The 23,955-nt window shown below is 40.9% G+C and overlaps 1 protein-coding gene across 3 annotated transcripts in view; it reads right to left on the bottom strand.

The window, feature by feature from the left end:
- Positions 1–23,587, bottom strand: part of LOC105497228 (integrator complex subunit 8) — a 57,299-nt gene extending 33,712 nt beyond the window's left edge. The window contains exons 1-10 of one of the 3 annotated variants that reach the window (XM_071067985.1): positions 23,312–23,587; positions 21,850–22,024; positions 19,506–19,646; positions 19,134–19,205; positions 17,867–17,918; positions 14,373–14,555; positions 10,263–10,370; positions 8,297–8,452; positions 5,331–5,431; positions 4,456–4,597 (exon numbers count right to left, since the gene is read on the bottom strand). In XM_071067985.1, coding sequence (XP_070924086.1) covers positions 4,456–4,597; positions 5,331–5,431; positions 8,297–8,452; positions 10,263–10,370; positions 14,373–14,555; positions 17,867–17,918; positions 19,134–19,205; positions 19,506–19,646; positions 21,850–22,024; positions 23,312–23,441 — 1,260 coding nt within the window. In that variant the 5' untranslated portion in view covers positions 23,442–23,587. The remainder of the gene's footprint in view (positions 1–4,455; positions 4,598–5,330; positions 5,432–8,296; positions 8,453–10,262; positions 10,371–14,372; positions 14,556–17,866; positions 17,919–19,133; positions 19,206–19,505; positions 19,647–21,849; positions 22,025–23,311) is intronic. The other 2 variants (XM_071067986.1, XM_071067987.1) reach the window with 2 other exon arrangements.
- Between the last annotated feature and the right edge of the window lie 368 nt (positions 23,588–23,955).

The following is a 23,955-nucleotide window of genomic DNA, read 5'->3' on the forward strand; positions in this document are numbered from 1 at the left end:
GAGTGAGATGAGGCAGTTCACTATTCCCACTTCTACTGAACACTGTACTGGAGGTAATAGCCAGCACATTAAGAATAAGTAAAAAGAGGCCGGGCGCGGTGGCTCACACCAGTAACCCCAGTACTCTGGGAGGCCGAGGCGGGTGGATCACCTGGGGTCGGGAGTTTGAGACCTGCCTGACCAACATGGAGAAACCCATCTCTACCAAAAATACAAAATTAGCCGGGCGTGGTGGCGCATGCCTGTAGTCCCAGCTACTCAGGAGGCTGAGGCAGGAGAATCACTTGAACCTGGGATGCAGAGGTTGCGCTGAGCAGATATCGCATCATTGCACTCCAATCTGGGCAACAAGAAAGAAACTCCGTCTCAAAAAACAAAAAGTAAAAATAAATCAAAATTAAAAGGTTAGAAAATAAACAAAATGCATTCTTCACAGATGACTGCATACATAGAAAAATGAAAAAAATATGGATGAAACAGAATTTTTAGAAGCTAAGCAAAGTTGTTGGATATAAAATTATTAGAAAGTTAAATTAGGCCGGGCGCGGTGGCTCACGCCTGTAATTCCAGCACTTAGGAAGGCCGAGACGGGCGGATCACAAGGTCAGGAGATCGAGACCAGCCTGACTAACACGGTGAAACCCCGTCTCTACCAAAAAAAATACAAAAAACTAGCCGGGCGAGGTGGCGGGCGCCTGTAGTCCCAGTTACTCGGGAGGCGGAGGCAGGAGAATGGCGTGAACCCGGGGGGCGGAGCTTGCAGTGAGCTGAGATCCGGCCACTGCACTCCAGCCTGGGTGACAGAGCGAGACTCTGTCTCAAAAAAAAAAAAAAAGAAAGTTAAATTATACCTCTGCATCAATGCATAAACTATTTTCAAGTCTACATTTTAAGAATATAAAAATTTCAGACTCCTATGGAAAAATTAGAAAGTTCTAAAGGATACTAAAAACTACCTAAAGAAATCAAGAGCTCTCATACCCATTCACGGGTTAGGACACCCAATAATGTAAAGATGTAAATTATTGGGGGTCTCCCTAAGCATACTTTGGCTTGGGAGGCTGCCCATAAAATTTTTTCTAATATAAAAAAGAAGCTTAAAAAAAAAGAGACATAATTTCTTTCTAAACTGGTTTCTAAATTTAATGTAATTCCAAACAAAAATACAACAGATTTGTGGAACTTGACAATCTGAGTCTAATGTTTACACATAAAAATGCAAAGGACTGCCGGGCGTGGTAGCTCATGCCTGTAATCCCAGCACTTTGGGAGGCCGACACGGGCGGGTCACGAGGTCAGGAGTTTGAGACCAGCCTGGCCAATATGGTGAAACCCTGTCTCTACTAAAAACACAAAAATAAGCCGGGCATGGTGGTGCGTGCCTGTAATCCCAGCTACTTGGGAGGCTGATGCAGAAGAATCGCTTGAACCCAGGAGGCAGAGGTTGCAGTGAGCTGAGATCATGCCACTGCACTCCAGCCTGGGCAACAGAATGAGGGCCAAGAATAACCAATACAACCTTGAAAAAAAAGGTAGAACTTGCTCTCAATGGTATCAGGATGTGGACATAATGAGGTATGGATAGACAAATAGAAAAGTGGTATAAAATGGCTCAGAAACAGGCCCATACATATATAAACACCCGGCATACAATAAAGGTGGCCCTAGAGATTGGTGGAAAAAGATTAACCTTTCAGTAAATGGTGCTGGAACACTTCTACTTCACACAAAAATCAACTCTAGGTTGATTAAAGATGTAAATGTGAAAGGAAGGCTATGCTATAAAGCTTTTAGAAGATATAATAGAAGAATATCTTCATGACATGATAGGAAAAAGCTTTCTTAAGCAACACATAAATCACTATAATGGAAAAAAATTGGTAAATTTGATATTCAATTTAGGAGCTTTGGAACAATATAAAGAAAATTAAGCTGGGCATGGTGGTTCATGTCTGTAATCACAGCACTTTGGGAAGTTGAGGTGGGCGGATCACCTGAGCTCAGCAGTTCAAGACCAGCCTGGCCAACATGATCAAACCCCATATATGCCAATAATAAAAAAATTAGCCAGGAGTGGAGGCACTTGCCTGTAGTCCCAGCTACTCAGGAGGCTGAGGTGGGAGGATGGCTTGAATCCAGGAGGTGGAGGTTACAGTGAGCTGGTATCACATCACTGCACTCCAACCTGGGTGAGAGAGTGAGACCCATCTCAAAAAAAAAAAACAAAAAAGAAAAGTCAAACTCAGTGAAGACATCTGCAATATTTAAAATTGGTTAAAAAAAAGAGAGAATATATACAGATCTCCTACAAAAATAAAGCTCCTTCCAAAAAACAGATGGACAATGTAACAGAAAAATGAGGCATAACACGGCCGGGAACGGCTCATGCCTGTAATCCCAGGACTTTGGGAGGCCAAGGTGGGCGGATCACTTGAGGTCGGGAGTTCAAGACCAGCCTGACCAAAATGGCAAAACCCCTTCTCTACTAAATATACAAAAATTAGCTGGGCGTGGTGGTGGGCGCCTGTAATCCCAGCTACCCTGGAGGCTGAGGCCAGACAATCACTTGAAACTGGGAGGTGGAGGTTGTAGTGAGCTGAGATTGTACCACTGCACTCCAGCCTGGGCGAACTCCAGCCAGGCGCAGTGGCTCACACCTGTAATCCTATCACTTCGGGAGGCCAAGACAAGCAGATAACCTGAGGTCAGGAGTTTGAGACCAGCCAGGCCAACATGGCAAAACTCTTTCTCTACTAAAAATATAAAAATTAGCCAGGCATGTTAGCGCACGCCTGTAGTACCAGCTACTCAGGAGGCTGAGACAGGAGAATCGCTTGAACCTGGGAGACGGAGGTTGCAGTGAGCCGAGATTGTGCCACTGCACTCCAGCATGGCCAGGCAACAGAGGGGGTGCCATCTCAAAAAAATAAAAATAAAAAAGCAGAACTCCATCTCAAAAAAAAAAGAGGCATAACACTTGGAAAAGGTACCTCAAAAAACAAAATCCATGAGTAAAAATTAAATGAAGAGTTGTAGAAATGAAAACCTCAATGAGATACTGTTATACAACCACCTCACAGGCGATCTGACAACATCAAATGTTAACAAGGATATTGACCAATGAGAACACTCAGCCATCCTGGTGGTATAAGCCACTTGGTTTTTAAAAATTAATGTTGCAGATATATTTTTCCCTAGGTATATAACATAAACTGGTACATATGCACACCTAGATATATGTACAAGTATGTTCCAAGCAACAAAAACTACAAACACAAATGTCCCTCATCATATGTGTATATAGCCAAAAACTATAAAAAACACAAATGTCCCCCATCATAAGACTGAAGAAATTGTGGCATAGTCCATAAAATATTCTACCTTTTTTTTTTTTGGAGATGGAGTCTCTCACTGTCGCCCAGGCTGAAGTACAGTGGCATGATCTCCGCTCACTGAAACCTCTGCCTCCTGGGTTCAAGCGAGTCTCCTGCCTCAGCCTCCTGAGGAGCTGGGATTACAGGGGACTGCCAGCACGCTTGGCTAATTTTTTGTATTTTTAGTAGAGACAGGGTTTCACTATGTTAACCGGGCTGGTCTTGAACCCCTGACCTCATGATCCACTCGCCTCAGCCTCCCAAAGTGCTGAGATTACAGGCGTGAGTCACTGTGCCCACCCTCTTAAAGCAATGAAAAAATTGTTATTTATATACAACTTGAATAAATCTCACAAATCTCTTCAGTGAAAGAAGATGAAGAATACATATGGTATGATTCCATTTATATGAAGTTCAAAATAGGCAAATTAAAGAATGTTCTTTAAGGATGCATACAGAGGTGATACAACTATAAAAGCAAGGAAGAAAATTATGATCACAAAAGCCGGGGGAGTGGCTACCTCAAGGGAAGGTAGAGGAGGTTGTAAAGACCACAGCAAAGGCTTCTAAAGTGCTGGCAACGTATTTTTGGAAGTGGTATTATCTGCGCTTTATGTACTTCTCTCAATGTCTGTAACATTAAGACTGTTAAGAAAGAAGTAGAGTGATCCAGTAGAAACACAGATTCCACAGCACACGTGACAGACTAGAGGTTTGATTTGGGAGTTCTTAGTAAACAGGTGATGAAACAGATGAGTGAAGCTTTGGAATTAAATCAAAAATGATGAGTGAGCCAAGGACAAAAGTTCCATGAAAAGAAATACTAAAGGAAGAGCAATAGAGAAGTCAGTGAAGGACTAAGGAGAATCCAATGAAGATGCTGAAGAAACATGGGGGAGAACTAGAAAAAGAGCTACAGCAGAAGACCAGGCAGAAGGGCAGAGTCTGTCAAAAGTGCCAACTGTCAGGAACAGAAAGGCAAGGCAGACAGGAAAAAAGGAACTGGATTTGGCAATTAAGAGGTCACTGGTAAGCTTAAAGCAAATTATAAATCAAAAGGGGAAAGAAAAACATGTCATACCTCAAGAAGAAAGTCTATTTTCTCTTTATTTGGTCTAAGAAATAGTTGGTTAAATTGAACACTAATTGTTCTGCCTTCCAGTATATCACGAACTGTATTACAGGCACAAACTTTAAAACAGATTTCATCTAGAGCTTCATTTCTGTAGAATACAAAAGTAGATCAACTAATGTTATTTTTACTACAAAAGAAAGGTGTATATTACAAAATTATATTCACAAGAATAAGCCATTTGTTCCTGAGAGGTAAAATTTTAGAATATTCAAGTGTACTAATAAATATATAACAAATCATGGGGAGAAAGAAAGCAGAATAGGTTTTGAATTTATCAAGGGACAACTTAGTTACACATCAGACAACAGAATGAAATTTTGCTATGTATTATTTTTCCCCCAAGCGCTTTTTTTTTTTTTTTTTTTTTTTTTTTTTTTTTTTGAGACAGAGTCTTGCTTTGTCACCCAGGCTGGAGTACAGTGGCGCAATCTCGGCTCACGGCAACCTCCACCTCCTGGGTTCAAGTGATTCTCGTGCCTCAGCCTCCTGAGTGGCTGGGACTACAGGTGTGCACCACCATGCCCGGCTAATTTTTGTATTTTTGGTAGAAACGTGGTTTCACCATGTTGGCCAGACTAGTCTCAAACTCCTGACCTCAAGTGATCCACCCACCTCACCCTCTCAAAGTGCTGGGATTACAGGCATGAGCCACTGTGCCCGGCCCCACAAGCACTATTTAAAACAGACTATATTAATTTTCCTTATATTAACAACATGAAAATAATGTCACAGAGCCATAGGTAATTTGAAGATGTGGTTTTGATAAACCAGAATGCACTTGCTGTTCTATTCAAAAATCAAAAAGTAACTTTTCAACTTACCCCTGTTGAGCTTTCTGAAAGAGTTCTCTTAGGACTGATTGTCGGAACTGGACAGGTAAACTCAAGGTTAAGTTGTCTTCAATGAAAATCTGTATTACCTCCTAGAACACATACATAAAGTTGCACCCATTTCAAAAATCACGGTAAAGTTTTTTACTTTAAACAAGTCTTTGTATAATGGAAAATACAAGTTGAAAAAATCACAAAAATATCTTACTATGAAAACCTTTTCTTCCTAAAATTTTAAAATTTGATTAAGGGCAAAAACAGCCCTGCTACCCCTTTTTTAAAACTGAAGATCACAAACCAAACATAACAGGTAAGAAAGGAATCATTCAATAAGAGGCAATCCAGCTATGTTATTAGAAAAAAATTTTAGGCCAGGTGTGGTGGCTCATGCCTGTAATCCCAGCACTTTGGGAGGCCAAAGCAGGTGGATCATGAGGTCAGGAATTTAAGACCAGCCTGGCCAACATGGTGAAACTCCGTCTCTACTAAAAATACAAAAATTAGCCGGGTGTCGTGGTGCATGCATGTAATCCCAGCTACTGGAGAGGCTGAGGAAGGAGAATCACTTGAACTCAGGAGGCGGAGGTTGCTTTGAGCCAAGATGGCACCATTGCACTCCAGCCTGGTCGACAGAGCGATACTCTATCTCAAAAAAAAAAAAAAAAAAGTTAATACTCTAAACATAAGTTCATAAAACAAACTAAAAAACACTAATTATATGGCCAGACACGGCGGTTCATGCCTGTAATCTCAGCACTTTGGGAGGCCAAGGCAGGTGAATCACAAGGTCAGGAATTCAAGACCAACCTGACCAAGATGGTGAAACTCTGTCTCTACTAAAAACTACAAAAATTAGCCAGGCACGGTGGCAGGCACTTGTAATCCCAGCTACTTGGGAGGCTGAGGCAGGAGAATCGCTTGAACCTGGGCAACAGAGATTTCAGTGAACCAAGATCACGCCACTGCACTCCAGCCTGGGTGACAGAGTGAGACTCTGTCTCAAAAAAACAAACAAACAAACAAACCAAAAAACTAATTTAAAAAATTCAGCTGAAAAAACATGCTAAGAAGTGATTCTAATAAATTTAAATGATTTAAAATATATTATCTGTGAACTACAAAAAATACCCACATTATAACATACAGACTTTTTCTTAGCTACTTCTCAAGAAGGGAAGAGCAGAAAAGAAAGAAAGGGTGTTGGTGAGAGAAGGGGGAAAGGAGATTTCTGAAAACGAAACTAATCAGCCACTACCAGAAAAGTACTGACATAAGTGGTTTCGAAACTGTGGAGCAACCACTAGCTTCACCTCCATAACAAAACACGAGCAAGGCAGGGCTCCACAGGAGCAATACAGCAGCTTCGCAAGTGTGAGAAAACACACCTGTTATAGCTGCTCAACTACTACTTCATCAGCACTAAACAAAACCCACAGAGTTCATAAAAACACAATCCCATTCCAAGAAATACAGTTTCTACCATACTCCTGAATGTATAAGTGATGAATCTCAAAGATGCAACAAAATTGCTATTTTCCCCTTCTTAGCTACCCATTACACTATTTTCTGATTTTCCTATTTTGGAACTTTATTAAAGTCACAGTAACATGTGCTTTTCTCTGGGTGATATTCCTAAGGTCTTGCTGGCATAAGTCTTACCACTCCAGTGAGGATTTTTTGTTTTTGAGGCAGGGTCTTGCTCTGTCACCCAAGCTGCAGTGTAGCAGTGCTATCATAGATCACTGCAACCTTGAACTCCTGGGCTCAAGCGATCCTCCCACCTTGGCCTCCCAAGTGCTAGGATTACAGGTGTGAGCCACCACGTCCAGCCAACTTGTTAAATAATCTGTATTTTACGATAATTGATCTCACCCTTCATAAACCTTTACTAGGGAGATGTAACTAAAAGACCTCTAGCCTTTATTAAGTTCACTTGTATCGGTAATTAAACTTTAAGAAAGTTTAATTTTCTTTCCTAGGACAAAGCAATACTTTTAAAAAGGGCCAAAGACAGAGGAAAGAAGTGCCATCTTGTTTCCTGTCTTCATCTATTTTCTGTGAAAAACAAAAAAACCCTAGGTAAGAGACCTATAAAGCTGGAATAATACCCAATGGAGACACAAAACTAAAAGTAAGTTATGGTTTTATCATTTCATGATTCCTATTTTGAGTTAAACATGAATGAATGCACTGTTTATTCTCTAGAATGGAGGCTTTCCAATAAAGACTTTAAAAGCACAATTCTAATTCCCAGTTATTTTCATAACAAAACTGAAGATAAACACCCAGAGGTGTGGGGGGGGTGGGGGGAGGGGGTGTCAATAAAAGTCTGAAGAGACTCATTAAGGCCTTTTCATGAACCAAACCAAGATGGTGAGCAGGCTCAAGAGCAGGTGGGCTCTGTTTTTGTTAACAGACCATCCAAACCCACCAGAAAAACTGCCGTGTTCACTGTGCTCCCTTTCTCCTTCAGTCTTACTATTTGGAAGGGCTAATAAAGCTGGACTACAAGCCACATGTCCAAAAGACACAAGACTTAATGTTTTGTAAAACTAAAAGCTATTAATATCTTAGCAGCCAACAATTCCAGCTGCAAACAAATGCACACACAACTAAAAGCTGTCTACCTGCAATTTTTAAATGTTAAAAGTTCTGCTTACAAGCATTTCTTACAAAATTTATTTAAAATAGGTCAACTCTATACCTTTAAGATAACAGCAATGATGAAGTAACATCTGTAGAATGCTTTGCCTTAGAATTTATGAACTATAACTTCTCACTAGATTCTCGTAAGAATCTTAGGAAACGGGATAATTATTACCATTATGTTACAGGCCAGTCTGACAGTGTAAATGACTTGCCCCAAAACGCATAACTGGTAAATGGGTGGGGCGAGGATTTGAACTTAGTTTTGTCTGGCTTCCAAAACTTCACTGCATCCCCCTCATACATCTTACCTGATAGTTGCCAGATCTCAAACAAATATGGACTTGGCTATACGGAGTCAACTGTTGAGATGTACTGTCAGAAGAAGGTACAAGAACATCACATGCTTGACAATAGCCAGCTAACCGCTTCTCATCTATGGTACAATGAAGAGATAATGAACCTATCTGTAAAGTAAGAGGTATACACCATTATCCATTCATGTAATATAAACAATAGTCTAGCACCCCCTTAGCATATTTTAACAGTACAAGGAAATGCTAATGAAAAATTCAAGCCAGGCTGGGCACAGTGGCTCACTCCTGTAATCCCAGCACTTCGGGAGGTCAAGGCTGGTGGATCACCAGGAGTTCAAGACCAGCCTGGCCAACATGGTGAAACCCTGTCTCTACTAAAAATACAAAAATTAGCCAGGCGTGGTGGCAGGCACCTGTAGGCCCAGCTACTCCGGAGGCTGAGGCAGGAGAATCGCTTGAGCCTGGGTGGTGGAGGTTGCAGTGAGCCAAGATGGCGCCACTGCACTCCAGCCTGGGTGACAAAGCAAGACTCCATCTCAGAAAAAAAAAAAAGAAGAAGAAAAATTTAAAACTGGAGGAATCAAAAAGCAAAAGGTTAAAGGTTTAGAACAGGGGTCAAAAACTATTGCTCATAGGCCAAATCCAGCCTATGGTCTGTTTTTGTCTGTCTCTTGGGCTTTAAACTATGCAAAGGGGACAAAAAAATAGTAAGAATATGCACTAGAGACTGAATGTGGCCCAGAAAGCCTAGAATATTTGCTAACTGAATATTTGCTAACTGCCCCTTTACAAAGAAAGTTTGCTGAAGCTTAGAGTTCTCAGGCCAACATACAAAAGGTGGCCATGATTATCATACCAAGTAGGTATGACAAGACATTAACAAAGAGTGTTAACATTAAAAACAAGCTTAAAGGTTTTAAAAGACATATACCAGCAGAGATTTAAAGGAGAGAGCAAAGAAAGCATAATCATCACTCAATTGGGAAGAACAGAAATGCTTCTACCCAAACAGGATTTAAAAAAAAAAGTTTGAAAAAATATGTAAGTTTTAAATTACTATACCTGAAATGCCGTAAAATTAGAAACCAGATGAATTTCCTAGGCAAAGTAAAATGGGGATTTCTAACAGGTCTATCTAGAATAGCTAGAGTACTTAAACCTCTAGGGTATTTAATCAATATCTCTACTAAGAATAGCAGATTGAAGTGGGAATTTTCCCAGGCACCAGGTATACAAAAACCTAGTTATATATATATACGTTACAATTCAGTCATCTGAATCATAAAAAGAAAAATGCAAATGAAAAACACATTAAAAATGTTTACCCATATTAGGAATTAATGAAAGGCAAGTTTATAAAAGATACTGTATTTCACGCATCAAGTTAGCAAAAAAAAAAAAAAAAAAATTTGTTAAAAACTCACTGCTAACTGAAGTGCCCTATTTCGAGAAATTTACCTGGAAAGTAATTTGGTTTAATAAATTATAGCCTCAGAAAAATAAATAACCATTGACATGGTAATAACTGTAGGAACTTAAACGTATCTGAAATCTGAAGAAAAATTTAGGCTTCAAGATACAAATATTGCAGCTATATAATAAACAACCTAAATGCCCAAACATAAGGGAAATTAGGTAAATCAGAGTACTTCCCCATAACATGATACATTTATAATGCCTAGTCAAAGATTTAAGCAAGATACAGAGTATTTACAATATGAGCTTAACTGTACAAAAACAGAGAGAAAAAAAACTGGAAGAAAATTTACTAGATTTGTAAAAGGGGTTATATTTCCAGATTATATTATTACAGATTTTTAAAAACCAGTTTTAGTACTTTCTTGAACTTCACACATTTATAATAATGAACATGTTTTTATCATCAGAAAAATCAAAGCCAAAAAAATGTATAGATGTTTTAAAGAACTGAATATTAAGTGCCTATTATGACTGGATTTACCTCTGCAATTAGTTCTTTGGTTCTAAAAAATTTTTCCCTGGCATTTTCATAGACAGCTGAATTTGTGGAGCCTTGCTGGAAGTATGCTGCGCCCAAATCATAGCACACCTGAAATAATAATGAACACCGATTTGCTTAACAATTTCTCAGGTACTTAAGAGCTGACAGAACCAAAACTGTATCTCAGGAAAACACAGAAGAAAAGATATAAAAAAATAGATATTCCAAGGAGCAGTGCTACCATCAGTGTTCTTAGTCACAAGCAACATAAACCAACTCTGGTCAATTTACGCAGAATATTGATTTACTGAGTAGATTTTAGGTCGCCTACAGAATTGTTAAAAAGGCTAAAGAATCTGTCTAGAAAAAAGGGCAGGGGAGGCATGCAGTCAGGATGACAGCCAACACTTGTCTAGTAAAGAATCTCAACAGTAGATTCCACAGCTCCTGTCACCTGTAGCCACCAGGACCAGACCCTGAAAGCAGCAGTTACACTCCTGCAAGTGCTGTCCCCAGAAACTAGATTTTACTGTCACTGTTGCCGCTACCCACCACCACAATGGTTTCTCCATCACCCTCAATGCTATGACTTACTAGGACTAGCTCCTGATTCAGTCTAAAAGAAGCATACCCATCTGTTTGTAAAACTTACGCGATATGCCTGCCCTCAAGCCAGATAAGGCTAGAGAAAGCTAGTATTGGGAGTTTTTAGTTTATTCTGTAAGAAGCACGCTCTGCCTCCCGCAAGTCTGAAAAGAACGGGAATTCTTTTAACACAGGAGAGGGGGAAAAAAAAGCTGAGGAGCCCCTCAAAAGTGAAGATGATGCACATCTACCATAACATACTGGTTAAATTGAGAATTGTAGGCTAACTATAAAACTTTTCCAGTCGTGTGTTTCTATGACAGAATTTGTATGTAAGATGTGGACACTAGGCAAAAAAGAAAATAATTTGTATGTTTTTCAAAAAGCTTATATTGACACCCAGAATTACCGAATGCAAACCTCAAAAGACAGATTATTTAGTTTAACTTGGCCATTTTATGGATAAGAATACAAAGGCCCAGAAAGTGACATGAAAAGCATATAACCAAGTAGTGGAACAGCCAAAGTTTGAACTCAGATTCCTAAGCTCGTAATATTCTGACTCGAATTTATTCTACACATGGCTGACAGATCAAGTCTTCTTGATCCGACTAAGAAGTCTTCAGTTATTCCCCAAAACAGAAGAAAGTTCAAACTCCTTGGCTTGATCTCTAAGGATCTCAGAATCTGGCCTAATCTCTCTTTACAAACCTCTCTACTGTATTCTATTTCAATCACACCAGCCTTCCCAAGTCCCCATTCACAAGAGATCCTAGAAATATGCTTCATTCCACACCCCTCACTCCTTTTACACCACCAAACCAACCTTTGGCAACAGATACTCCTCTTCCAAACTCCTAAGCTATAATCATGCCTGGTATTCATCATGAAACCACTCTTCACTGATTTGCTTTATAAATATGGTTCTGTCCAATTCAATGAAACCAGGTTAATTCTCCTTAGCTTCTACAACATTGCTTTGCACTATTTAGTCCACACTACATGTTTGGCCTTTTTTTTTTTTTTCTGAGATAGAGTTTCACTCTTGTCACCCAGGCTGGAATGCAATGGTGTGATCTCGGCTCACTGCAACCTCCTCCTTCCGGGTTCAAGCGATTCTCCTGCCTCAGCCTTCAGAGTAGCTGGGATTACAGGCACGTGCCACAACGCCTAGATAATTTTGTGTTTTTCGTAGAAACAGGATTTTGCCACATTAGCCAGGCTGGTCTAGAACTTCTGACCTCAGATGATCTGCTCATCTCGGCTTCCCTTGGCTGATTTTCATTCTAGAGAGTTTCCTCATTTAGCATAGGGATGCTAAAAGAGCAAAAAATACACACATACACACACACACCCCCATGCACATATATGCATACTTACTAAAGTTATATTTAATTCCCCTTTCTAGGCAAAGATAGACCGCAAAATACCAAAAAGATATTTTCAAGTATTACTCTAGCAACTGACTAGCCATTACAATGAGTTTAGAGGTTAAGAAGTGGTCAATAGATTTACTATAAAAACAAAAAAGCCTGATAATGAAGCTGCCCTGAAGGGCAATAAGGCCTGGTTTTACTGGGAAAAAAATAACAATTTTTCTTTTTAAGTCTAAGGTAAATTTTAGCATTGTAACGAACCTACTTGAAATATGATCTGGTGACTAACACCTGTAATCCCAGCACTTCGGGAGGCTGAGGCGGGTGGATCACCAGAAGTTGGGAGTTTGAGACCAGCCTGACCAACACGGAGAAACCCCGTCTCTACTAAAAATACAAAAATTAGCCAGGCAAGGTGGTGCATGCCTGTAAACCCAGCTACTTGGGAGGCTGAGGCAGGAGAATCATTTGAACCCAGGAGGTGGAGGTTGCGGTGAGCCGAGATCATGACATTGCATTCTAGCCTGGGCAACAACAGTGAAACTCCATCTCAAAAAACAAAAAATTATCATGCCAGGGAATGAGTGTTACCACTAATTTGCCTTTCAAAACACAGGAATTGTCACTCAGCTATGTAAGTAAAAGAACATTTGACAGTTTACCTAGCACACACAGATGTTTTATAGGAGTTTTGATTTCAGGTTGTATCATCCACCATATTGTGAAAATCAGAAGTGTCATCAACTACTTTTAAACAGGTTCTGAAAGATTATGAGATACTAAGTACCAGTAACACTCCTATATGCAAGTTTCATCAGTGATTTTAAAAGGTTACCAAGTATCCTGTTATCCCAGCACTTTGGGAGGCCGAGGTGGGAGGGATCCCTTGAGCCCAGGAGTTGGAGACCAGCCTGGGCAACATAGGGAGACCCTGTCTCTATCAAAAAAAAGAAAAGAAAAAAAAAAAGGTTACAAAGTACCAATTCATTACTCTTACTACTGCTGCAAACTCCAGCTCATCTGGCCTTGAATAAATGGTTACCTTCAGCTCTACAAAAAGCTAATCTGCAAAAGCACCTTCCCAAAACTGTCGTAACTATTTTTACCCCTTTCCAGAAAAGGAATTAGTGATAAAAGAAGCCATGCTAACTCATACGAATAAGGAAAGATAATACATTTTAGAAGGTACAATCCTAGTAGCCCTCTCTAGGCAACTGAATACTTTAAAATTTTCATTTTACTAAAAGTTCTATTCTAGAAAGTAAGATGCAGAACATACAAAAAAAAAAGATGTCAAGCAGTTCATAATCCAGTAGGGAAAAAAGATATAAACACATAATATAATATGTGACAACGAGCATCAACTGAAAGCTGTGAAAGGAACTAGGGGCCCAGAGTTAGAGAAAGCGAGCAAACTTAAGATCCCTGAAAAGCTAGACACTATCTCTTGAGGTCTAGATTTTTCAAAGTCTAGCACAATATTAGTTTTTCTTTTCGTCTATTAGATTTCTAATCATATGAATGAACTGTAAATCAATTACATATAACTGTATTCTCAGTACTTAAACTCTGTCTTCTAAACACAATCCGGAAACTATTTCAGAGAACAGATGACATAAAATTTCCCTTTCATTTCTTTTAGAAAAATGTCAATTCTTAAAAATGTATAAATTAAATACAATGCAGTTTTAACAGCATCTTAAGAGACAAAGGCAGAAATAAATTCTAATTAAAAACAGGAGGATGTTTAATTTCTGTTTTAATTTCTAATTAAAAACAGAAAATCTCATATTAAGATTTTCCAAGGCCGGGCGCAGTGGCTCACACCTGTAATCCCGGCACTTTGGGAGGCCAAGGTGGGCGGATCACGAGGTCAGGAGATCGAGACCATCCTGGCTAACATGGTGAAACCCCGTCTCTACTAAAAATACAAAAAAATTAGCCAGGCGTGGTGGCGGGCGCCTGTAGTCCCAGTTACTTGGGAGGCTAAGGCAGGAGAATGGTGTGAACCCGGAAGGCGGACCTTGCAGTGAGCTGAGATTGCGCCATTGCACTCCAGCCTGGGCGACGGAGTGAGACTCTGTCTCAAAAAAAAAAAAAAATTTTTACCAAAAAATTGCCCTACATAAATTAAATATCAAATGAATACCTGGCACTGCATTTCTTCGGTTTTGACTTTCAATCCAGCAGTAGAACTCTCAGTTTCTCCATTTACCATGCCTGGTTCCATGGCCAATAAATCTAGAGTTCTCATCGTATGGACATAAAGATCCTTGTTTAATTTTAGGGCTGCTTCCAGTACCAAAATAGAATCAGCGGCTTGTTCTTTCAGCTACAGAAATCAATAAAAAAAAATACAAAAATAGCAACTGATTATAATAACCAAAAATATTTACAGTCTATTTAGTAGCTCAGTACACTAAGCTATTAAAAAAAATTTTTAACACAGCAAGAATACAATTAAATTTGTTGAAATAAAGTTACCTTATATGAAAGAAAATAAGTTTCTTTTTTTTTTTTTTTGAGACGGAGTCTCGCTCTGTCGCCCAGGCTGGAGTGCAGTGGCCGGATCTCAGCTCACTGCAAGCTCTGCCTCCCGGGTTCACGCCATTCTCCTGCCTCCGCCTCCCGAGTAGCTGGGACTACAGGCGCCCGCCACCTCGCCCGGCTAAGTTTTTGTATTTTTTTTTAGTAGAGACGGGATTTCACCGTGTCAGCCAGGATGGTCTCGATCTCCTGACCTCGTGATCCGCCCGTCTCGGCCTCCCAAAGTGCTGGGATTACAGGCTTGAGCCACCGCGCCCGGCCAGAAAATAAGTTTCTATTGTGAGGTTAGAAAATATAAAAAACAGGAAGGCTCGGCATGGTGGCTCACACCTATAATCCCAACACTTTGGGAGGCCAAGGGGGCAGATCATGAGGTCAGGAGTTTGAGACCAGCCTGACCAACAGGGTGAAACCTCGTCTCTACTAAAAATACAAAAACTAGCTGGGCATGGTGGCACACACCTGTAATCCCAGCGACTCAGGAGGCTGAGGCAGGAGAATCGCTTGAACCCGGGAGGCGGAGCTTGCAGTGAGCCAAGATCACGCCACTGCACTCCAGCCTGGTGACAGAGCAAGACTCCGTCTCAAAAAAAAAAAAAAAAAAAGAAAAAGAAAAAGAAAAAGATAATATAAAAAACATGAAAGACTAGTATCTTTTTTCTGTAGAAAAATTAATACTTTTAGGTCGGGGGCAGTGGCTCAAACCTATAATCCCAGCACTTTGGGAGGCCGAGTGAGGCAGGAGGATCATTTGTGGCCAGGGGTTCAAGATCAGCCTGGCCAACACGGCGAAGCCTGTTTCTACTAAAACTACAAAAATTAGCTGGACGTGGTAGCGTACACTTGTAATCCCAGCTACTCGGGAGGCTGAGGCATGAGAATTGCTTGAACTCAGGAGGCAGAGGTTGTAGTGAGCCGAGATCATGCCACTGCATTCCAGCCTGCGTGACAGAGTAATATTCTGTCTTAAAAAGAAAAGTTAATGCTTTAAAGATTTAGCTGGTGGCTGTGCACAGTGGCTCACGCCTGTAATCCCAGAACTTTAGGAGGCCAAGAGGGGCAGATCATGAGGTCAGGAGTTCGAGACCAGCCTGGCCAATATGGCGAAACCCTGTCTCTACTAAAAATACAAAAATTAGCCAGGCATGGTGGAGCACACCTGTAATCCCAGCTACCTGGGAGGCTGAGGCAGAAGAATTGCTTGAACGCAGGAGGTGGAGGTTGCAGTGAGCTGAGATCGCACCACTGCACTCCAGCCTGGGCGACAGAGCAAGACCATCTCAAAAAAAAAAAAAAAAAAAAAGACTTAGCTGGACACAGTGACTCATGTATGTAATACCAGCACTTTGCGGGGTCTGAAGTGGGTGGAGCCCTTGAGTCCAGAAGTTCGAGACCAGACTGAACGACATGGCAAAATCACATCTCTACAAAAAATACCAAAATTAGCCAAGTGTGGTGGCACATGCATGTAGTCCCAGCTACTGAGAAAACAGATGGGAAGATCACTTGAGGCTGGGAGGTGGAGGTTGCAATGAGCCAAGATCAGGCCACTGCACTGTAGCCTGGGCAAAAGAGTCAGACCCTATCTAAAAAAGAAAAAACTTGCACTGTTCCACTTGATTTGTTCAAGGAATCTCTGTATGCTTCATTGTGCCAGCCATTTTATTAGGAACTAGATAATAACAATGAAATGATACAGGCTCTGGCTTCCACATTCAAAATACTACAGCATATTTGCTATAGTGAGATACAGATCGTTTCTTACCTTTTTCTCTCCTCACCCAGCCCCTATACCTCACATGGTAATCTGGAACATTGTTGGTGCTAATTACAGAAATTATTTCTAAATTACAGAAACTGTCAGGTTTCTAATTTTCCATTATGTAGATCAATTTAAAAATAACTGCTAGGCCAGGTGCAGTGGCTCACACCTGTAATCCCAGCACTTTGGAAGGCCAAGGTGGGCGGATCACTTGAGGTCAGGAGTTCGAGACCAGCCTGGCCAACACGGTGAAACTCCATCTCTACTAAAAATACAAAAAATTAGCTGGGCCCAGTGGTGGCACATGCCTGTAATCCCAGCTATTCAGGAGGCTGAGGCAGGAGAATTGCTTGAAGCCAGGAGACAGAGGTTGCAGCGAGCTGAGATCGCATCACTGCATTCCAGCCTGGGCAACAGAGCAAGACTCTGTCTCAAAAAAAAAAAAAAATTAAAAAAAAAAAAAACCCTATTATAAAAGTAATTTTAAAATATAAACTATACATGTTTGTCAGAGTTTTTGGAAAATACAAAAGAATATAAAGACGTCATCTGTAAAATCAGTTTCTCGTATCTACTAATGTATCATGAAATAGTCAAAAATAGAATCAATCAGTGGTATAGTACTCTACTATTAAAACTGAAAGTCTACATGTGATTTAGAATACTACCTACATCCTAATAGTAAAAACCTTAATGTCACGGCACTTAGACCTTCACAACTCTCATGTCCCCAAAATTAGAAGATACATCTATACATGCTTTAAAGGCAGGGATCCCCAACCCCCAGGCCATGGACTGGTACCAGGGACCAGGCTACACAGCAGAAGTGAGCAGCGGGTGAGCAAGAGACGCTTCATCTGTATTTACAGCCACTCCCCATCGCTTGCGTTATGGCCTGAACTCCACCTCCTGTCAGATCAATGGGGGCATCAGATTCACATAGGAGCGCAAACCCTATTGTGAACTACACATGCGAGGGATCCATCTTGCGTCCTCCTTGTGAGAATTAATGCCTGGTGATCTGTCACTCTCTCTCATCACCCCCAGAAGGGACCATCTAGTTGTAGGAAAACAAGCTCAGGGCTCCCACTGATTCTACATTATGGTGAGTTGGATAATTATTTCCTTATATATTATAATGTAATAATAATGGAAATAAAGTACACAATAAATGTAATGTGCTTGAATCATCCTGAAACCATCCTTGCCCCCCGCCACATCCGGTTTCATGGAAATTGCCTTCCACAAAACCAGTCCCTGGTGCCAAAAAAGTGGGAACTGCTGCTCTAAAGTTGTTCCTGAAATGTTACTGTGTAACTGATGCCAATACTTACCACTTTCAAAATGTTTTCTGTTAGCTCTTTTTCCTGTTGCATTTGATTCATCCTAAAAGAGAAACAATTGAAAACAAAAGTATCAAAAGTTACTCTCAAGACTAAAAAATTCAAAACTTAAGAGCATCATTCTTGAAAGCCAGGTTCAATTTAAATAAGAGTGTTTTTAATGTTATTTACTTTCATGTTTGAAAAAACAAAACCCTCAACTATTACGATGCTTATTAACGTACTAGTATTTTCTCATTTACTTTGTTTGGGTTTTTTGTTTGTTTTCGAGACAGGGTCTCCCTGTCACCCAGTTTGGAGTGCAGCGGCAGCCTCAACCTCCTGGGCTCAAGTAATCCTCCCACCTCAACCTCCCAAAGTGTTAGGATTACGGGTGTGAGCCACAGCACCCAGTCTCATTTACTCAATTTAAGAGCAAAACTTACAACAAAAGCTCATTTGAATCAAGTTAGAAACTATGCTCTCTAGCTCCAAATTTGGGTAAGCTGCCATGTGGAAATTAAGAATCAGGTTTAAAACTCCATCCTCCACTCCCCCGCTTCACTTGACTAGCCTTAAAAATAAAAAATTTAAAAAAAAGGAAACCTCCAGATATGATCAACTTTTGTAATTGTACTCTAATATTTACATATATTAATTTCCCCATATACAAATGTATCTTTTTCAAGACAATTTAATTAAATGAAAAAAATATCAGGCTGGGTGCCATGGCTCACACCTGTAATTCCAGCACTTTGGAAGGCCAAGGGAGGTGGATCACCTGAGGTCAGGAGTTCGACACCAGCCTGGCCTACATGGCGAAACCCCGACTCTACTAAAAAATACAAAAATTAGCAGGGTATGGTGGCACACACCTGCAATCCCAGCTACTTGGGAGGCTGAGGTGGGAGAATCACTTGTACCCAGGAGGCGGAGGCTGCAGCGAGCCGAGATCGCACCACTGCATTCCAGCCTGGGTGACAGAGTAAGTCTCCAGCTCAAAAAAAAAAAAAAAAAAAACTGTACAAAACAAAAAAAACCTTAGTGCTTTCAGATAAATGGCACAATTCCCAAAGCACTTCCCTTCTTAGAACTCTGTATCTAGCACATTACCTGACTCTCCAGCCCCTCTAACTCCTTCAAACAAACCTTCACACAGGCCTTCTGCCCTCCTATTCCTGTTCTACTTCTTCCATAGCAGAGCTTATTAAAAACTTGCAAACATTTTTGAAACTCTAATGAAAAAAGCGCCAAGTAAGGGTCATAGCCACCAACTTACACACTTAACTGAGGGGGTCCAGGTTTCGCCTGTTTGACTGGAAAACTACTTTGAACAATTGTCCTAATTGCCCTGAAGAAAAGACAGGAAAAAGAAAATTTCATACTTATAAATGTCATCTCAATTATTTTTTCAAGTACTCCTTAGGTTTGCATAAATTATCTGAAGCATTAAGTGATAAGTCAACCACATTTTTAATCAGACTGCCTTTCATCTATGCAGTCACAAATTTTCTCCACCATCAGACTCACAGTTCCCAAGATTTGAGAAATCCCTGCAACAGAATGGGTCCATTAAAAGCACACCCTTGAAAGCCACAGTGCAATAAAACAGAAGTTGCCCAACACATTTCGAGTTTCTGAAAACATTTACCATCTATTGTAGAGAAGTACAGCCATGGCAGTGGTCGGAGGTAAAGTGGCCAGATCCATGTCTACATGCTTCGTCCCAGGAGGAACTTTACTGATGCAGAGTAGTTCATTTAGTAGCATATTCAAGACTGGAACAGACAAACTTAAAAGGAAGAAGCAAAACGTACATGTTTGCATGTTAATTGTGAAAGAAACACAAAACACATACAGAATTCCATATCGTCACTGAAAATACCTACTTTGTTAAGGAACCACATCTCTGGGTTTAGCTATCAAATGCGAAAAGATTTTTAAAGCTTTTTATTATGAAAAAACGTAAAACACAAAAGTAGACAGAATATAATGAATCCCTATGTACCATCACTTAGCAATTATCATCTGATGGCCAATTTTATTTCATCTCTACTCTTCCCCACTTCCCAAATCATTTCATCCATAAATATTTCAGAATATATCTCAAAAAATTAACTCTTAATATAAGCACAATATTAATTTCGCATCTAAAAAATTTAGACTTGCTTACTGTCAAACGGCATATCAGTGTTCAATTTTCCAGCTGCCTCATATATACCATACTTCTTTGTACCCATTGCTATCTGTTGATGTCTCTTCAGTCTGTAACATACAGGCTCCCCCCTTCAGATTGAAACTATGCTTTATGGTGGCGGGCGCCTGTAGTCCCAGCTGCTCAGGAGGCTGAGGCAGGAGAATGGCGTCAACCCAGGAGGCGGAGCTTGCAGTGAGCCCAGATCGTGCCACTGCACTACAGCCTGGGTGACTGAGCGGGACTCCATCTCAAAAAAACAAAACAAAACAAAACAAAACACTTTAAAAATTCTAATATTTGGCCGGGCGCGGTGGCTCAAGCCTGTAATCCCAGCACTTTGGGGGGCCGAGACGGGCGGATCACGAGGTCAGGAGATAGAGACCATCCTGGCTAACACGGTGAAACCCCGTCTCTACTAAAAAATACAAAAAACTAGCCGGGCGAGGTGGCGGGCGCCTGTAGTCCCAGCTACTCGGGAGGCTGAGGCAGAAGAATGGCGTGAACCCGGGAGGCGGAGCTTGCAGTGAGCCGAGATGGTGCCACTGCACTCCAGCCTGGGCGACAGAGCGAGACTCCGTCTCCAAAAAAAAAAAAAAAAAAAAAAAAAAAAAAAAAAATTCTAATATTTAATGCTGAAGAATGTGGTTAAAAAGAGGATTTCTGAATACTACTGGTGTGAGTATAAACTCTTTTGGAATGCAATCTGGCAATATCTATGTGTCTTAAAAATGTTTATACTGCATGATCCAGCAATTTAAGGAGCTATCCTAAGAATCCAACTCAAAATACAGATAAATTTATTTTACAGGCAAAGATATTTAAGTCCTGTGACTTCTATCAGTGAAAAACTAGAAATAAACTAAATGACTGTCAATTAAGGAACAGTTAATAAATTATCCATACAAAGGAATTATCTCCAAAACATAAAAAAGGGGAAACGTTCATGATACTGCTAGATGAAAAAAACCAGAAATCAAAACAGTATATAGGATACGATCACAACTTTAAGCCTATGGAGAACAAAGAACAAAAATTACATGAAAATGTTAAAAAAATACTCTCTCCTCCCCCAATTATTTCCCATTTTTTGAATTTTTCCCAACTTCCTATAAGGGATCTTTTTATATTGTGATGAGAAGGGGATAATAAATCATTTTCTAATCACAGCCTTTAAAGTATTTATTTTTAAGCAAATAAGCACTGACTCTAATCAGCTGTTTTAACAGGAGACAGTGATTTATGACCAGTAAAATTAACTCAATTATTCAATAGCAAATCATCCATATTACACATCTATCAATTTTTATTCAGTTTCTTCAGATATGTAAAAGTCACTTGAGAAATTTACAACAGTTCAGGTGTGGATTTTCTCTAGTTACCACATCAAAAGTAATGTTATACTTGCATATTTTATCAAGAACATATAATCTTTATTTTTTTTCCGAGTATTACTCTATCGCCCAGACTGGAGTGCAGTAGCGCCATCTCGGTTCACTGCAACCTCAGCCTCCTGGGTTCAAGTGATTCTCGTGTCTCAGCCTCCCAAGTAGCTGAAATTGCAGGCGCCAGCATCCTGCCCAGCTAGGGACAGGGTTTCACCATGATAGCCAGGCTGGTCTCAAACTCCTGAGCTCAAGTAATTCGCCTGCCTTGGCCTCCCAAAGTGCTGGGATTATAGGCGTGAGCCAAGGCGCCCAGTCTGTAAGTTCTAAGAGCCAATATCACAAAAGCAGATATAGAAATAAACCAATATATCTAAATAGTACTTCAAATGAAATTTCACTGAAATCTTATATACCTTTTCTCTAATATGTCTAAGTCCCACTTCAAATGTGCAGCAACTTTAAGAGCAAGTAGTTTTAAAATACGATTTCTCTTGTTATCAGGCGGAGGTTGAACTTGGTTTTGTTCATTAACTGAAGGTTTGGAAGCCTGTTCCAAAAACTGAACTATAAGTTGAACTGGTGCAGGATCTAGGATTTAAAATAAAATAAATTCTTAAATTTAAGTTTTAATTATGAAGATACAAAAGGATTCACCATTGGTTTGTTTTTGTTTGTTCTTTTTTTTTGCCACAAAAGGAATCCAAACAGCTGTGCTGTTAAAATGACTAAGGAATACCATATGTAAGAAGTGTGCTTGGGTGTTAAAGCAGATGAGGAAGAGTGGTAAGGAGGAAGGGTAACATTAGAGTGGAAGAAAGCAAAAAAAAGCACCTCATGGGGAAGAACATAACAGTCATAGATTTCTGGTTCTGCAAATAACCAGTGCCAATTAGAAGAATGAGATACAAGCATCAGAACTACTATTTTGACACTTAATTAGGGGGGACCTCCATCAAGTGACCTCTCTGCACCTGTTTCCTCCAATGCAAAATAGAAGATACTATCACCTACCTCACAGATTCTGAAGATTAAAGGAGTAACAGATGTGAACAATTAAGCACAGTGCATGGCAACCTGAAAGCACTCAACAAGTATCTTTCAAAAGGAATGAATTAAGGGCATCATACGGGTGGCAAAATTGCCTAAGTACATTAACTTCTTACACAGTGATCTCTATCAGTTAAGGCCAGTCTACGAGACTGAACAAGCCATATATAGATTTGAATTTAGAAAAACGTTATCCGAGGAACTTACCTTTTGGTGCCAATACCTTTTTTGAGAATGCCTGGAGTTTTCCTCCTCCGCCCCCATCACACCCATTTAACTGGGCTATTAATCATTATCATCACTATACAAAGCCATCTTGCAAATGTGCAGCAGTTCCTGCTTTCAAAGATTTTCTTTTAATTTACAGCCCAACTATGGAATAAGAGTCAATAAAATCCCCTCATTGAAGAACAAAATGTTTAAATAAGAACCTAAGATAATAACTAGCGTCAGGATCAGCATCCAACAGCTGATTTCTCCCCGTCTTCCTGAATTTATTCAGCTTGGGGTTCAGTGAAGGAGGAGTCTGGTCAGCCTCCCCGACCCAAGCAACCACAAGACCCGCCTCGCAGGCTCTAAAACCCCAACAGTAAAAAGGTAAATCGTAAAAAGGACCAAAGGGTTTGGGCTGACAGCGCCAAGCCCTCCCCTCCGGGGTTAGGAGAGCCTTTGTTTCGAGCTTTTCTTTGACCTCCACCCGGGCATGTTTAAGGCAAGGGAGGAGCCCGGCCGCAGCTTCGGTGGCCGAGAAGGCGGGGAGCGGATGGAAACCGGGCGAACGGCTCCGGTGGCGGTGTCCCGCTCCCCAGGTGCAGGCGCCGCGCTCACCCGGGCAGGGCTTGCGCAGATGTTTCTCCAACAGTGACTCCTCCAGCAGGAACTCAAACCAGCAGGTCTGCGGCGGGGTGCAGGGCCGGCTGGAGGTGGCCGCCTCCCGGTCCGCCGCCTCCGCGCTCATCCTGCCCCCGCCGCCGCTACCACCAGGGCCGCTTCCAGGCTCCAACCTGACACTTGGATGCGGGCCGGGGCCCGGGGTCTGCGGAATCCGGCGAGAGAGAGGCCGCGCTCCGAACGTCCCGGAAACTCACACAATCCAAAATGGCGGCGCGGGCCAGACGGAGCTGCGAACCTGGATCCGCCTCCCCGAGCCACCGCCGCGCCTTCGGACCAATCGTTGTTCGGGTTGGAGAGGATAGGGGCGTGACTAACCCTCTAACCACGCCTCCTCCCGGTTGCCATAGGAGACGGCGCCGCATAAAGCCGGGTAGCGGGTAGGCTTTCCCTGTTACCTGATAGTTCTCCAGCGAGAATATATTCTCAATATTTTGAGAAATACGGGCCTCAATATTTTCGTAAATAAAATATTTATTTTATTTTATTTAATAAAAGCGATGGGTTCGAGCTGTGACCCAAGCAAAGTTATCTCCTGTGCTTTCAATTTCCCCGTTTCCATTTCTGAGATTTCCTCGCAC

Source organism: Macaca nemestrina, chromosome 8 (genome assembly GCF_043159975.1).
Source record: "Macaca nemestrina isolate mMacNem1 chromosome 8, mMacNem.hap1, whole genome shotgun sequence".
NCBI classification, from domain to species: domain Eukaryota; kingdom Metazoa; phylum Chordata; class Mammalia; order Primates; family Cercopithecidae; genus Macaca; species Macaca nemestrina.